The 15614-nt window shown below is 43.0% G+C and overlaps 1 protein-coding gene across 1 annotated transcript in view; it reads left to right on the top strand.

Moving 5' to 3' along the window:
• Positions 1–2771: 2771 nt before the first annotated feature.
• LOC100136404 (glutamate dehydrogenase, mitochondrial) overlaps positions 2772–15614 on the top strand; it is a 37869-nt gene continuing 25026 nt past the window's right edge. The window contains exons 1-3 of the mRNA XM_014179401.3: positions 2772–3375; positions 7348–7428; positions 7630–7685. Coding sequence (XP_014034876.1) covers positions 2988–3375; positions 7348–7428; positions 7630–7685 — 525 coding nt within the window. The 5' untranslated portion in view covers positions 2772–2987. The remainder of the gene's footprint in view (positions 3376–7347; positions 7429–7629; positions 7686–15614) is intronic.

Raw genomic sequence — 15614 nt, 5'->3', positions numbered from 1 at the left:
AGAAACATCTCAAAGATGATCAATGGAAACAGGATGCACCTGAGCTCAATTTTTTGTCTCATAGCAAAGTGTCTGAATACTTTTGGAAATAAGGTAATTCTGTATTTATTTATTTTTTAATCTGCAAACATTTCTGAAAACCTGTTGTCGCTTTGTCATTATGGGGTATTGTGTGTGTGTGGGTAGGTTGATGAGGAAAACATGTATTTAATACATTTTAGGATAAGGCTGTAACATAAAATGTGGGAAAAGTGAAGGGGTCTGAATACTTTCCGAATGCACTGTATTTCAGACCTCTATCTACAGAGACACCCCTGGTCTCAGTAATCTAATGACGCTTATTTTCCTCCTTCCCTGCACCTGAACTGATGTGAAATACCTGGACTAGTGAAAGCAAACATCGTAGTCATCCTCCACACCACTGTCCTCGGTACTGTTCTGATGTGTTGTCGTCATGGCCAGATTAAAGGGATATATGAGGCGAGGAGGGGGTGAGAGGAAGTCATTGTAGACAATTGCAATGAGGGAGAGGAAAAGAATAGAGAGGAAGCCACTGTAGATGTTTGCGCTGTACCCAGAGCATCAGCAGGTGTTGGATGGCTGTTGGCTAATAGGTGTAAATTATCCTCAGATCAATTGTTACTGTGTTGTTGTTTACAGGGCATGGTGGCTGGATGGAAGCGGCATAGTAGTGTAAATGATCCGCTGAGAGAAACCTAACCCAAACTTCAACTAATAGAACACCTGTGTTATAGTGGGACATGGATTGTACTTAGGAGACACACACAGCTCTAGGACTGATGCATCATCATGTAGTGATGTATGACTGACTAGGTTTGAATCTGGGTTGTCTGTGTTCCGAGGTGTTTCAGTGAACTGTTGTGGAAATGAAGCAAAGATGTTTGGAAACAATAACAGGTTGTTCTGTCCCTCAAGTCATCTCTATCCCGCAGTTGCCCCATGTCCTTGACTACACGCCTAGACCAGCTGCGGGGAGTGAACGTGGAAGAGAGGAACCAACCCTGAGGCAGGGGAAGTGGTGAAACTATCTTGTATGTGCACAGCAATATGCCTTCTTAACTCCTTTAAGCAGAGAGCTCTTACCATCAGATGCTCCTATACTAAGCTCCTATTATAAAGCTACAAATAATTATATAGGTACGTCTAATTGATCCTGCAAACAGAGAATATTTCCCTCACATTTTTCCTTCACATTCCTTAAGATATTCCCATCTTTCTTATATATAAATGTAAGGGTACAAGCATTACATTTAAACAAACAAAATACATCCTTCTGGTGCCTGACATTTCATCCATGGTAAACAACCTTCCTTTGGGTTTCTGAGTTTTATACCTTCCCTATCAAAACACAGTCAATCTGGAACAGAAAATGGAACATACAAATAAAATCACACACATCTGGTTTAGAACCCTTCCTGGGCACTTTATACACACAGTGTTGAACATGAGCTACACATCTGCGTCCTTGTGCTCAGGATTGGGGTCCTCATTATCAGAGATGTAGTCAGGAATAGGGAATAGGTCAGGGAAATCATAATTAAAGCCCAATTAATTATCCAACCCAAATTTAGAATGACATTGCTCTGTGATTCCTGTTGGTTCTATCACTCAAAATTAAACCCTTTAACATAGCACACATCAAAATTAGCAGATGTACATTTACATTAATAAAACCTATGGAATTTTAATCATATAATATGTCTATTAAATAAAAAGCACAGTATGGTTCTACAAAGAACGTTTGAGATTGAGAATGGTTCTATAAAGAATCTTTCTCCATAAAGGTTCTATAAAAAAAACGTAAAAAAGGGTTGTAACCATAGTGGAACCCTTTTTTGGTGCTATATAGAACCATTTTTACGGTTGTTTATATCATCTTAGGAAAGGGTTCTTTATAGCAGGGTTTCCCAAACTCGGGCCTGGGTGCACGTTTTGGAGTAGTGGGCTACTATCAGTTATACATCTATTCTGTTATAACGGATGTTCTCACTATGTGATTTGACAGAGAAAGAGAGAGAATCTGTAACAGACCGGTGTATTAAAGAGATTATCTTATCTTTCATAATATAGGGGAAACTTTGATGGAATAACAATTTCAACCTTACGCGTGTGTCACACTCACAGGCCCACATTCTTTGTCTTTCTTACTAAAATAACTGCTTCGTAAGAAACATTCAGAGATTTGTTTTCCAGTCAGACTTTCAGAGGTGGCATTTATTTATTTTTTTACCTTTATTTAACTAGGCAAGTCAGATAAGAACAAATTCTTATTTACAATGACTGCCTACACTGGCCAAACCCGGATGATGCTGAGCCAATTGTGCGCCGCCCTATGGGACTCCCAATCACAGCTGGTTGTGATACAGCCTGGAATCGAACCAGGGTGTCTGTAGTAACACCTCAAGCACTGAGATGCAATCCCTTAGACCGCTGCGCCACTCAGGAGCCGAATAGCGATCTAGAATACCACAAAATGAACTTCTCAGGATCCCATCAGAATAACTCCACAATTTTCTCATTGGGAGATTCAGTAGCTGCATCTATCTTAGAGTATGTAGGCTATATATTATATATATATATCACACTTACACAATAAACATTTGACATCAGGCAGCATACTGTATCAAAGGGATACGTACACGGGAGCGCGCTTTGTTTCCGTGTGGACGCTCACCGCTAAATGAACCTCCTTCACAGAGCTGTGCTCTCCTCTTCCGCGTGCGTCGCGGTCTCGGAGTAGTCCTCGCCTCGTTGGTTAGCGCTGCCTTTTAAAGCAAACGGGCGCGCACTTCCAACCGTCATTCAGTCTGAATACTAGACACAGGGAAGGAGTACTGCTGTGTCGTCCAACCATCCCTCTCTTTCTTTCCCTGTTGTTAATAGATACCAAACTAGCTACCCCCCTTTAGCTGTTGTTATTTTTTGTTTGTATTTTAACGTTAAACGGTTAGTCAACCAGCCCAATCATGTACCGGTACTTCGGGGAGTTGTTATCCCGCGGGGCGGGCAGTGCGCTGGCCTCGGGGTGCGTGGACTCTGCTCTCCCGGCATCGGCCTCTCTAATGCGGGTCCGACAGTATAGCGAGCAGCCCGACGACCCCAACTTCTTTCGCATGGTGGAGGGTTTCTTCGACCGCGGAGCCGCCATCGTTGAGGACAAGCTTGTGGAGGACCTAAAGAGCAGGGAGACCCCCGAACAGAAGACGAAACGAGTGAAGGGGATTCTCCGCATCATCAAGCCCTGCAACCACGTCCTCAGCGTCTCTTTCCCCATCAAGAGGGACAACGGAGAGTGGGAGGTAGTGGAGGGCTACCGCGCCCAGCACAGCCAGCACAGGACGCCCTGCAAGGGGGGTAAGATACTGCCAAGCGCCGTTTCCTGGTTCTCAACTCTTCTTCAAGTGGTTGTGCGGTTTGACAGCGAGCTTGTTGCTAGGCTAGCTAGGTAGCTAGCTACTTAGCTATCCCATTACTCAGCTGTGAGAACAACTGCACTGATTCTCTCTTTAGCTAACTCTAGCTATAAGGGAAGCAGATAATGCAAGATACGTCTCTTACATAGGCTTAATTTAACAGCATCACTGGTCTGGATGTGGAATATGGTTATTTCGACAGCGTGTAACGTTAGCTTTCTGCCTGTCATGGCTATGCCATGCGGGGAGTGTAGCTCTGCAACACTGGATCAATGACCTTCCCACACACCTAGTGAGGCTGCCTGGAGCTAGCTGTCATACAGTAACAGGAGCCAGCTGACATGGCTAGCTAGTATAGCCCCCTGATTAGCTCTAGGACACTGGGCTATCAGGGCTAATCAGCGAATCATACTACTGGTTTCCAAGATAGCTCTATACTGTAACAGAGCTCTGATCAATGCATTCTCTCAGTAACTAGAACCTAGATACAAACATTTATACTGACTATTGTTGACTAGCCAGCTCTGGCATAGTCCTTGTGTAGGCACTAATAGACAAGAGTTAGCAATAATAACCAATGATGGGTTAATATCTTTGGCTATAACACAGGTGTTACACTGTATTGTGTCTGTGTGTGTGTGTGTGTGTGTGTGTGTGTGGTGTGTGTGTGTGTGTGTGTGTGTGTGTGTGTGGTGTGTGTGTAATTAGTGTTAGCTGAGATGTGGTGGCCAGAGAAGCTGATCATGTGATCATTTGGCATTTCACTGGGCAAGCCCTGCACTGGCACCCCTCTACCACTCTCAGCACATGCTGCCAGCTGCCCCATACATCAACCGTCTAGGAACAGAAACAGGACATAGTAGACTCACACACACACACACACACACACACACACACACACAAACACAACAGTGAAGGGCAAGTGATGTGGGTATTCCCTCCCTGCCTATAGGTGTGTGTGAGTGAAGCAGCATGGTGCTCTCTGCTCAGGCAGAGGTCAGGTGTGCGGAGGGCCTGGGGGGGTAGGGCAAGGCTGCAGAGTGTGTGTGGTGTGTGTGTGTGTGTGTGTGTGTGTGTGTGTGTGTGTGTGTGTGTGTATGTGGTATAACGATGGGGGCTATGTGGTTGAAGGTTCAAGGCAGAGAATTGTAGGCTGGTGCAGCCCTGCATTGTGGGTGCTTTGTGTGGTGAGGACCAGGATGAGTTACAGTGAGGGGGAGGGAGAGGGGGATAAACAGTTGTTTGAAGAGGAGTGGAGTGAAGGAGGGGAAGGGGTGGTGATGTACCCAGGCGCTCCTATTCGTCAGCATTGTGCTAGGAGGAGGGAAGAGTGTTCACTAAGCGTTACTTACTTGATTCAGCTCACCACCTACCCAAGCTGAATCAAGTGCACCCACTGACTGACAGAATATTTGAACACTTGGTGTGGTGTATAGATGATTAATGATGGAAATCACTTTCACAACGCATCACCACTGTGCGTCACGCATGCTTAACTCACACGGTCACATGCCACCAGAGCAGATGCTTCCCTCAAACTCTTTTCTGCAGCTTAGTCACACTTTCCATTCTCCCCCTTGTTCTGAGTTTGGCTGCCACTGCACTTCTCATGGTTTCTGTGTTCCCCCTTTCTGTGTGATCCAGCAACATTGTTGTCCTGTCAGTGTATGCTTTTTAACAGAGCTGGTTCAATTAACCACTCTTGTATAACCTTGACTAGGACCTGAAGACTTTAACTTCCCTACCAAATGAGGGTTAGCACAGTTATTTGGCACACAGATAACTGATGGTGAGGCTAGATGATAAAAAAAAAAAAAAATGTATTTAACATTTTATTTACATTTACATCATTTAGCAGACGCTCTTATCCAGAGCGACTTACAGTAGTGAATGCATACATTTCATACATTTTTTTTTTTTTTTTCTGTGCTGGCCCCCCGTGGGAATCGAACCCACAACCCTGGTGTTGCAAACACCATGCTCTACCAACTGAGCTACAGGGAAGGCTATTTAACTAGGCAAGTCAGTTAAGAACAAATTCTTATTTACAATGACGGCCTACTGGGGAACAGTGGATTAACTGCCTTGTTCAGGGGCAGAACGACAGATTTTTACCTTGTCAGCTCAGGGATTCGATCCAGCAACCTTTCGGTTACTGGCCCAACGTTCTAACCACTAGGCTACCTGCTGCCCCAAATGGGCGTAAGATGGGGTAAAGGCCTGTTACAGTCAGTGTGTGTAGAAGTGGGGGAGAAAGTAGAGGGTTAAGGGTTGATGCTTTCTGTGTAGGCCTAGGCCTATCTAACAATGGGGTAGAGATTAGAGAGGGTAAAGGGCTGATGGCTGTTATTCATTTTCAGGTTTAATGATTGATAATCAAGCTGAGAGACCCTTGGTCCTGCTGACTTATATATGATGGTCAAGGTGAATGACAAAGTGCAAAGGCTGTTGCTGTAATGCTGCTGCTGCTGCAGATACCACAGACTAACAAACAAACCCACAAGGCTCTCTACACAGTACCTGGTCCTACTACAATAGTTGCAGAACCTCACATATTCTAGCTGGAACACTGCAGAACTGTGTGCCTGCATGTGCAAGAGTGATTCAGTGTTAGGGAGTTTCAGGAAGTATGTCACTGTCAAAGGACGTTTACTCTGCTAAATCTCTAACATCTTCTTCTCATTTCCAAGCAGAAGTGGAAGAGGGAGCCTGTGGTGCAGAGTCTGAGTCAGTCTAGGGCTAATTACGTTTTTATTGTTCGAGTAGGTCTCATTTCCACTGTGTGACTAACAGCCCACTATGGACTCCCTTCGTAGTGAATTTGTGCTCTTGGGCAATTGGGTTTGTCTGTGTGGGCGTATGTTTGTTCGTGTGTATCCTGTGTTTGCATTCATTTTTGTGTGTGTATACACAACATACACGGCAGTTTGTTTCTTTTGTGTGTTTGTGTGTGTGTGTGTGTGTGTGTGTGTGTGTGTGTGTGTGGGTGAGAGCTAGCCAACCCAGAGACTCATTTCATTGGATTGTTTCTAAACATTATTTTTTTTCCTTTGCTGCAATAGTGGGGGATGGGAGAGGAGTTGAGGAGGACGCGGGGAGGAAGATAATCAAAGGAGGAGTGGTTATAGGAGAACAGGGGATACAAATATATCTATTTTTTTGTTCAGTGAATTGAATTAGCCTAGCTCAGTCATTGCTTTGTCTGTAGTTCAAAGGAGAGTCTCAGCAAAATGTTCAAGGCCTTCGAGCATCTTATTGTGACACACTCCTACAGTCGTCTTAGGCTATCTAGTCTCTGAAGGTCATGTTTAGGTGGCGTGAAACAGGATAAATGTAATTGCTACGGTGTGCTCTACTCTGCTGAACACCACCCCTCTAACACAGCAGGGGCTACTGGCTAGCTAGGGGTTGTTTCTGGACTGGGCTTCAGTACACTGTATGGCGCTTAGAGATGATGTCACACATGCACACATCCTCCCTGTCCTCTGACAGGAAACTGCTAGCTGCAGGAAACTGCAGGCCTCCTACCTCACGTTGGCCAGCGCGTGAATCTGGGCACAGTGCCCAGTTTGACTAGGCCACTGATATTGCCTGGGGATGTTCTGCATGCAAAATGACTTGTAGATCAATGACTGTTCACATTTTACATGCAGTTTGACACTGAAGGAGAGGTCGCATCAGTTATTTTCGGAAGGTAGAGACAATGTAATATGAGCCCCAAACCTGCCATTTGTAATGTTTGAATCGATTTTCAGACCAATGCGTGCTACATTTGGATGAGTTTGTGGTCCGCGGACTGATGCTTATCGGTGAATCATTACATCCCTACTGGCTTCCTGTCAACTTTACTGTGTGTTGTGTTATGTTATTGTTGGGCTACATGTGTTAACTCCCTATGTTTGTGTCTGTGCAGGTATCCGCTACAGTGAAGAGGTGTCTGTTGATGAGGTGAAGGCTCTGGCCTCTCTGATGACATACAAGTGTGCCGTGGTTGGTAAGTCCCTCTCCTCTCTGTTCACACCTCATTCATGCCTTGATGCTCCTGAATTCATGCAAATATACACACTGATCTGAGAGATTTTTTTTATTAGCATTTTCGGTGAGCTGTTTTCAAAGCAATGAAGTGTGTGTGCATGTGTGCGTGTTTGTGTGTGTTCTTAAGCCCCAATTTTTAAGCTTTATTCTCTCTCCCCAGATGTACCCTTCGGAGGGGCTAAAGCTGGTGTCAAGATCAACGTCAAAAATTACTCTGTAAGTCCATCAGACACGCACAAAGATACCCGCATACAGTGCATTTGGAAAGTATTCAGACCCCTTGGCTTTTTCCATTTTGTTACAGCCTTATTCTAAAATGTATTTAAAAATATATATAATTATTCATCAATCTACACACAACACCCCATAATGAAAAAGCGCAAAAAGATTGTACATTGTACAAAAAATGTAATCAATAAAACTAAAATACCTTATTTATGTAAGTATTCAGACCCTTTGCTATGAGACTCGAAATTGAGCTCAGGTGCATCCCGTTTCCATTGATCATCCTTGAGATGATTTGGGGAAGGGTACCAAAAAATGTCTGCAGCGTTGACGGTCCCCAAGAACACAGTGGCCTCCATCTTTCTTACAGTTTTTCTCAATTGCTTAGACACAATTTCTGGAACAACTCACCATTTTCTCAAATCTTCACACACAATTTTAAAAACTCACACCCAACGGTACAAACATCTAACTTCTGGGTCCCAATTCAAACTTTGCCCTCAGACAACACACACAAACTGTCAAACAGACTACATGACTGTTAGTTACACACTGGAGGGATTCATTCAAAACACTGCTACCAAAATGTTTAGAATAGGTTTTCAGAGAAATAATTTGGAACTTTGTAAAATCACAGCACTGACTATCCAGATAACCCTTTCAGGAACACCCTGGCGAGAGAAATTCAAAACAGTACTGTAACAAATACCTCTTACATTAGTGGATAAGGGAATACTACTGTATATGCTGTTCTGGTCAAAAACCTGACCTTTGAAATGTCACACAAAACATGTAAGGAAGAGTCCATGCACAGTAAAATACCCAATTTCCAAAAGCTTTATTTCCAAATGCAGCAAATGTATAGGGGTTACTCAGCATCAGCGTTATTATCATCTTGTCTCAGGTCTGGGTCAGGCCATAATATCTCATCAACGTCACACATTATGTTTGTTCTTGCTAGGCAGCGTGAGAAAAATGCCCTTGTGTGCCTTAGAAAACCCTGGATAGACTCCACAGAGACATCACCACAGGCGTCCACCATTGCCTCCAGGAGGTTTTGCTGTGCGTAGGGGTTGCAGTCATGCATTCTCCACCGCCATACTGAGAAGAATTCCTCATTCGGATTCAGAAATGGAGAATATGCTGGCAAAAAAAGAACGGTGAACCTGGGGTGGTCATTGAACCAGGCGCGAACCAGAGCAGCCCGTTGGAAACTCACGTTATCCCAAATGACAACATATTGGGCTTGCTCTGGTTGCCCTGGCTCCCCTTCCTGTTGAATAATGTTATTGTGCAGCTGATCTAGAAATTGAAGGAGTTGTGCCTTGTTGTATGGACCCACTTTGCCATGGCAGTGGAGGACGCCACGATTGCTGATGGCTGCACATAGGGTGACGTTGCCTCCACTCTGGCCAGGAACTTGTATGATGGCATGGTGACCAATGTTGCGCCCCCTTTTGTGCCTTTTTGTTATTTTGAACCCTGCTTCATCCATGGATGTACTACTGTGGGTCAGCCATGGCATCTAGCTCAAACATTCTCTTCCGAATTAAAAAACACACATTTTACTGTACTACAAATATAGTACTGTAGTGTACTACTGTACTGGAATGAAAGATTGTGTACTGCAGTTACTGTAACACGTTACTATACAGTACTGTATTGATATGCTGGAGAGATGGGCCATACTATACATACTGTAAAAATTCTGTACAGTACAGCAATTACCTGCACATATTGGAATCGTTGCTCCTTAACTCTGTTTGAATTCCTTTCCAAAGGCACACGATACAGCTGCTTTGTCCTGACGTGGTTCTTCTGAACAATCTGATCAATGCTGATGCTGTCAATTCCTTGGAAGACTACCAGGTCTTCAACTATTTGGATTTGAATTTCCCTCTAACGAATGGCATTATTGGCAATCACCATATTCACCAGGGCTCCTGCTCAGCTATGAGAAGGCTTCGCCTACCTCAATATTCTCCAGGGCAGTCTCCTGCTCAGCTGTGAGAAGTCTCCGCCTACCTCAATATTCTCCAGGGCAGTCTCCTGCTCAGCTGTGAGAAGTCTCCGCCTACCTCCATATTCTCCAGGGTAGTCTCCTGCTCAGCTGTGAGAAGTCTCCGCCTACCTCCATATTCTCCAGGGCAGTCTCCTGCTCAGCTGTGAGAAGTCTCCGCCTACCTCCATATTCTCCAGGGTAGTCTCCTGCTCAGCTGTGAGAAGTCTCCGCCTACGTCATCCTCTTCCTCTCTGTTGTCTTGCAACTTCGGCATTGTTACGATCCATTGTTCCAAAGCACATGGACATGCCTCTAGGCCCTATTTATTGATCCTGCAATTCTGATTGAGGCTTAGTGTTTCCACCTGGAGAAAGATGTGCTCTTTGAGTTTAGGTTGTCATGACTTGTGTAAATTATATTGAGAGCATGTGCTTGCTGAATGAATATATAGTGCAATGAAAGATTTATTTGGCCACTTTTGTGTAAGGTTTTGCAGAAAGAGTTTTGAATATTGAAACTAGAGGTAGACCGATTGATCGGAATGGCCGATTAATTGGGGCCGATTTCTGGTTTTCATAACAATCGGTAATCTGCATTTTTGGGCACCGATTATGGCCGATTACATTGCACTCCACGAGGAGACTGCGTGGCAGGCTGACTACCTGTTACGCGAGTGCAGCAAGGAGCCAAGGTAAGTTGCTAGCTACCATTAAACTTATCTTATAAAAAAACAATCTATCTTAAAATAATCACTAGTTAACTACACATGGTTGATGATATTACTAGTTTATCTAGCTTGTCCTGCGTTGCATATAATCGATGTGGTGCCTGTTCATTTATCATCGAATCACAGCCTACTTTGCCCAATGGGTGATGATTTAACAAGCGCATTCGCGAAAAAGATAAAATACGTAACGGTTCGTATTTCACTGGAAGAATAATCGTTTTGTTTTTTAAATGATAGTTTCCGGATTTGACCATATTAATGACCTAAGGCTCGTATTTGTGTGTTATTATATTATAATTAAGTCTATGATTTGATATTTGATAGAGCAGTCTGACTGAGCGGTAGTATGCAGCAGCAGGCTCATAAGCATTCATTCAAACAGCACTTTCCTGCATTTGCCAGCAGCTCGTCGCTGTGCTTCAAGCACTGCGCTGTTTATGACTTCAAGCCTATCAACTCCCAAGATTAGGCTGGCAATACTATAGTGCCTATAAGAACATCCAATAGTCAAAGGTATATGAAATACAAATGGTATAGAGAGAAATAGTCCTATAAGTCCTATAATAACTACAACCTAAAACTTCTGTGTCTGCTTTTTTTGGTCCTCCAATAATCGGTATCGGAATCGGCGTTGAAAAATCATAATCGCTCGACCTCTAATTGAACATATGGAAACAGGTGAATAGTGTTTACGGTTATGGGAAATGTGTGTGTGTTTTTGGGAATGACGTAAGGGTATGGGTTTTTGTACTACAGGAACTAGTTTTTGTGTTTAAGCAATCAAGAAAAACTGTAAATTTAAGAAGTTTGGAATCACCAAGACTCTTCCTAGAGCTGGCCGCTCGGCCAAACAGAGCAATCGGGAGGGAAGGGCCTTGGTCAGGGAGGTGACCAAGAACCCAATGTTTGGAACAACTTTGATATTTGACCTTTGAGAAACATGGATTAACATCTAATTCTGACGTGAGACTGTGAAATCTGGTAGTGAAAGAGTGGCTTGCTTACTGGCTCTTCTCTACCACAAACACACACATGCTATGGTTTCCGTTAGCTTGTAATAGACTGCTTTTTTTTTTCCTTAAAAAAAAAAAAGAAGTAGATAATTAAAATTGTAGCCGGACAAACTGGGAGAAGAACAAGTCCCATTGCTAGCCTATTAATTGATAGAAATACCAGTCGGTGGAAATACTTTAGACTGGGCATGCTTATCGGTCTATAGTGGAATTAAATTGCCGCGTGTGTACAGTATATTCGTTATGTAGTCCTATCTTTTTTATCACACGTGTACGGCATACAGTGCCTTTGAGTGGAAAATCTGTCAGACAGCGTGAGAGCTGCTGCTACAGCATCTCAAACAGCAAATACATACAGTGCCTTGCAAAGTATTCCTCCCCCTTGGCATTTTTTCTATTTTGTTGCATTACAACCTGTAATTTAAATGGATTTCTATTTAGTAATGGACATACACAAAATAGTCCAAATTGGTGAAGTGAAATGAAAAAAATAACTTGTTTCAAAAAATGATTTGGAAAATACATGTAACGACGGTCGTCAGGAATGGACCAAGGCGCAGCGGGTTGAGTGCTCATAATTAACTTCAATGAAAACACTTTTACAAACAAAAAACAATGGACGACGAAGACAGACTTGAAGGCACAAGACAGCAATTCAAGTGACAACCTCCCACAAATTACAAACACACCCTAATATATAGGACTCTCAATTAAAGGCAACTAGACAACACCTGCCTTCAATTGAGAGTCCACACCCCAATTAACTAAACATAGAAAACAGACTAACTAGAAAGAACATAGACTAACAGAGCAGTGACCAAAAAACCCCGGAATACATAAATCCACTACCCTCTACATAATACGCACACCCCGAACCACATAAACCAAATACCCTCTGCCACGTCCTGACCAGCCTACACTAACAAAATAACCCTCATACTGGTCAGAACGTGACAATACATGGAAATGTGGTTTGTGCATATGTATTCACCCCCTTTGCTATGAAGCCCCTAAATAAGATCTGGTGCGACCAATTACCTTCAGAAGTCACGTAATTAGTTAAATAAAGTCCACCTGTGTGCGATCTAAGTGTCACATGATCTGCCACATGATCTCAGTATATATACACCTGTTCTGAAAGGCCCCAGAGTCTGCAACACCACTAAGCAAGGGGCACCACCAAGCAAGCGGCACAATGAAGACCAAGGAGCTCTCCAAACAGGTCAGGGACAAAGTTTTGGAGAAGTACAGATCAGGGTTGGGTTATAAAAAAATATCAGAAACGTTGAACATCCCACGGAGCACCATTTAAATTATTTAAAAATTGAAAGAATATGGCACCACAACAAACCTGCCAAGAGAGGGCCGCCCACCAAAACTCACGGACCAGGCAAGGAGGGCATTAATCAGAGAGGCAACAAGGAGACCAAAGATAACCCTGAAGGAGCTGCAAAGCTTCACAGTGGAAATGGGAGTATCTGTCCATATGACCACTTTAAGTCGTACACTCCACAGAGCTGGGCCATTGCTTAAAGAAAATAATAAGCAAACACGTTTGGTGTTCGCCAAAAGGCATGTGGGAGACCCCCCAAACATATGGAAGAAGGTACTCTGGTCAGATGAGACTAAAATGTAGCTTTTTGGCCATCAAGGAAAACGCTATGTCTGGCGCAAACCCAACAGCTCTCATCACCCCGAGAACATCATCCCCAGCATGTTTTTCATTGGCAGGGACTGGGAAACTGGTTCGACTTGAAGGAATGATGGCTGGTCAGAGTCGAAGGAATGATGGATGGAGTTAAATACAGGGAAATTCTTGAGGGAAACCTGTTTCAGTCTTCCAGAGATTTGAGACTGGGACGGAGGTTCACCTTTCAGCAGGACAATGACCCTAAGCATACTGCTAAAGCAACACTCGAGTGGTTTAAGGGAAAACATTTAAATGTCTTGGAATGGCTTAGTCAAAGCCCAGACCTCAATCCAATTGAGAATCTGTGGTACGTCTTAAAGATTGCTGTACACGGAACCCATCCAACTTGAAGGATCTGGAGCATTTTTGCCTTGAAGAATAGGCAAAAATCCCAGTGGCTAGATGTGCCAAGCTTATAGAGACATACCCCAAGAGACTTGCAGCTGTAATTGTTGCAAAAGGTGGCTCTACAAAGTATTGACTTTGGGGGGGTGAATAGTTATGCACTCTCAAGTTTTCAGTTTTTTTTGTCTTAATTCTTGTTTGTTTCACAAAAAATATTATTTTTCATCTTCAAAGTGGTAGGCATGTTGTGTAAATCAAATGATGCAAACCCACCAAAAATCTATTTTAATTCCAGGTTGTAAGGCAACAAAATAGGAAAAATGGCAAGGGGGTGAATACTTTCGCAAGCCGCTGTAGGCAACGGAAGGCAGGCTTCATCAGCGCATCACACACCACTTTGCAATGAGCTGGAGGCCGTACAGTACCGGTCAAAAGTTTGGACACACCTACTCATTGCAGGGTTTTTTCTTTATTTGTACTATTTTCTATATTGTAGAATAATAGTGACGACATCAAAACTATGAAATAACACATGGAATCATGTAGTAACCAAATTCTTGCTTATTTGAGCTGCTCTTGCCATAATATGGTCTTTTACCAAATAGGGCCATCTTCTGTGTACCACCCCTACTCAAACACATTAACAAGGAAAGAAATTCCACAAATTAACTTTTAACAAGACACACCTGTTAATTGAATGCATTCCAGGTGACTACCTCATGAAGCTGGTTGAGAGAATGCCAAGCGTGTGCAAAGCTGTCATCAAGGCAAAGGGTGGCTACATTAAAGTATCTCAAATATAAATATATATTTTGATTTGTTTAGCACTTTTTTGGTTACGACTTGATTCCATATGTGTTATTTCATAGTTTTGATGTCTTCACTATTATTCTACAATGTAGAAAATAGTAAAAATAAAGAAAACCCTTGAAAGAGGAAGTGTGTCCAAACTTTTGACTGGTACTGTATTTAGTTGTTTGAAACTGGAATGCTGTATTACATATTATGAGCATGTCTTACCTTGCCTCAAAGTAGCCTAGCCAAAATCATACCATATCCATGGAGGCAATTATTTTATATAAACTTTCTTTCATTGTCCAGTAGCCATATTAGCAACCCATGCTAGTTATTGCATATTAGATTTCCCCTTTTTTCTAAATTTCAAATGGATATTTTCATCTGCTCGCATGTGCGGTGAGCTTTGGACAACAGTGTTTTCCCACAAATTGCATTAAGCAACGAACATTCTTACATAGCCTACTTCCTTATGCGCATTGCTGCTCTTATAATGTGAAGAAATAGTAGTTTATCAACATTTTAAGCTAAACATTCTGATCTGCTGCTTTAAACTCATTGCTTTAAATGTTTTTATTTGTTGATGTAGCCTAGGCCTACTGGTTGTATGAATTTGGGATCTATCGTCCCACAACTGTCCCAGAGTCTGTTCAGAATAGGCTATTTCTTTCTCGACAATCTGACCAATAGAATAGTTGAAATGTTCTACTATGGGGACAGTAGCTTGACGTAGGCTAGTGATGTTGCTGTTCGTTATTGGTGTTGTTGGCACAGGAAAAGTAAATGTGCCAGTTATTCTAACGTCTTCAAAGTGCGCATCAGAATTCGGTAAGAAGGACCACACATCGTTGCATCCCCGAGTTGCATGTTCTGTTAATATGATTTGCCATCATCTACATGTGATTTCCTTCATCCTGAGTACTGTGGGTGGACACCCTAATCAGGTTACGCACCCAATGCATTATGGGTCCAGTACATTTCTGAAATGTCCTGTAAATTAAAATGCTGCCTGTTAAATGTCCAGGGCCACGGAAACTGAAACTCACGCACGCACACACACACCATAGCAGGTGATTATGGTGGGAACGCTCTGATGCACAGGAAGCATATCTTACTCCCTGTCACATCAGTGATATATTCCAGTGACCACTTTACACACACACACACACACACACACACACACACACACACACACACACACACACACACACACACACACACACACACACACAGTCTGTCTTTTCCCCTCCAGCATAGAAGAAAATCAGAGGTTCAGTCTTATCCTTTTAGCATCTCCTCATTTCTCCTGCTCTCAACACAGACACTCACCACAGAACACTATAGACTG

The sequence above is a fragment of the Salmo salar genome, chromosome 28, assembly GCF_965601325.2.
Source record: "Salmo salar chromosome 28, fSalSal1, whole genome shotgun sequence".
In the NCBI taxonomy this organism is placed as follows: Eukaryota; Metazoa; Chordata; class Actinopteri; order Salmoniformes; family Salmonidae; genus Salmo; species Salmo salar.
This window is presented reverse-complemented; position numbering and strand designations above follow the sequence as displayed.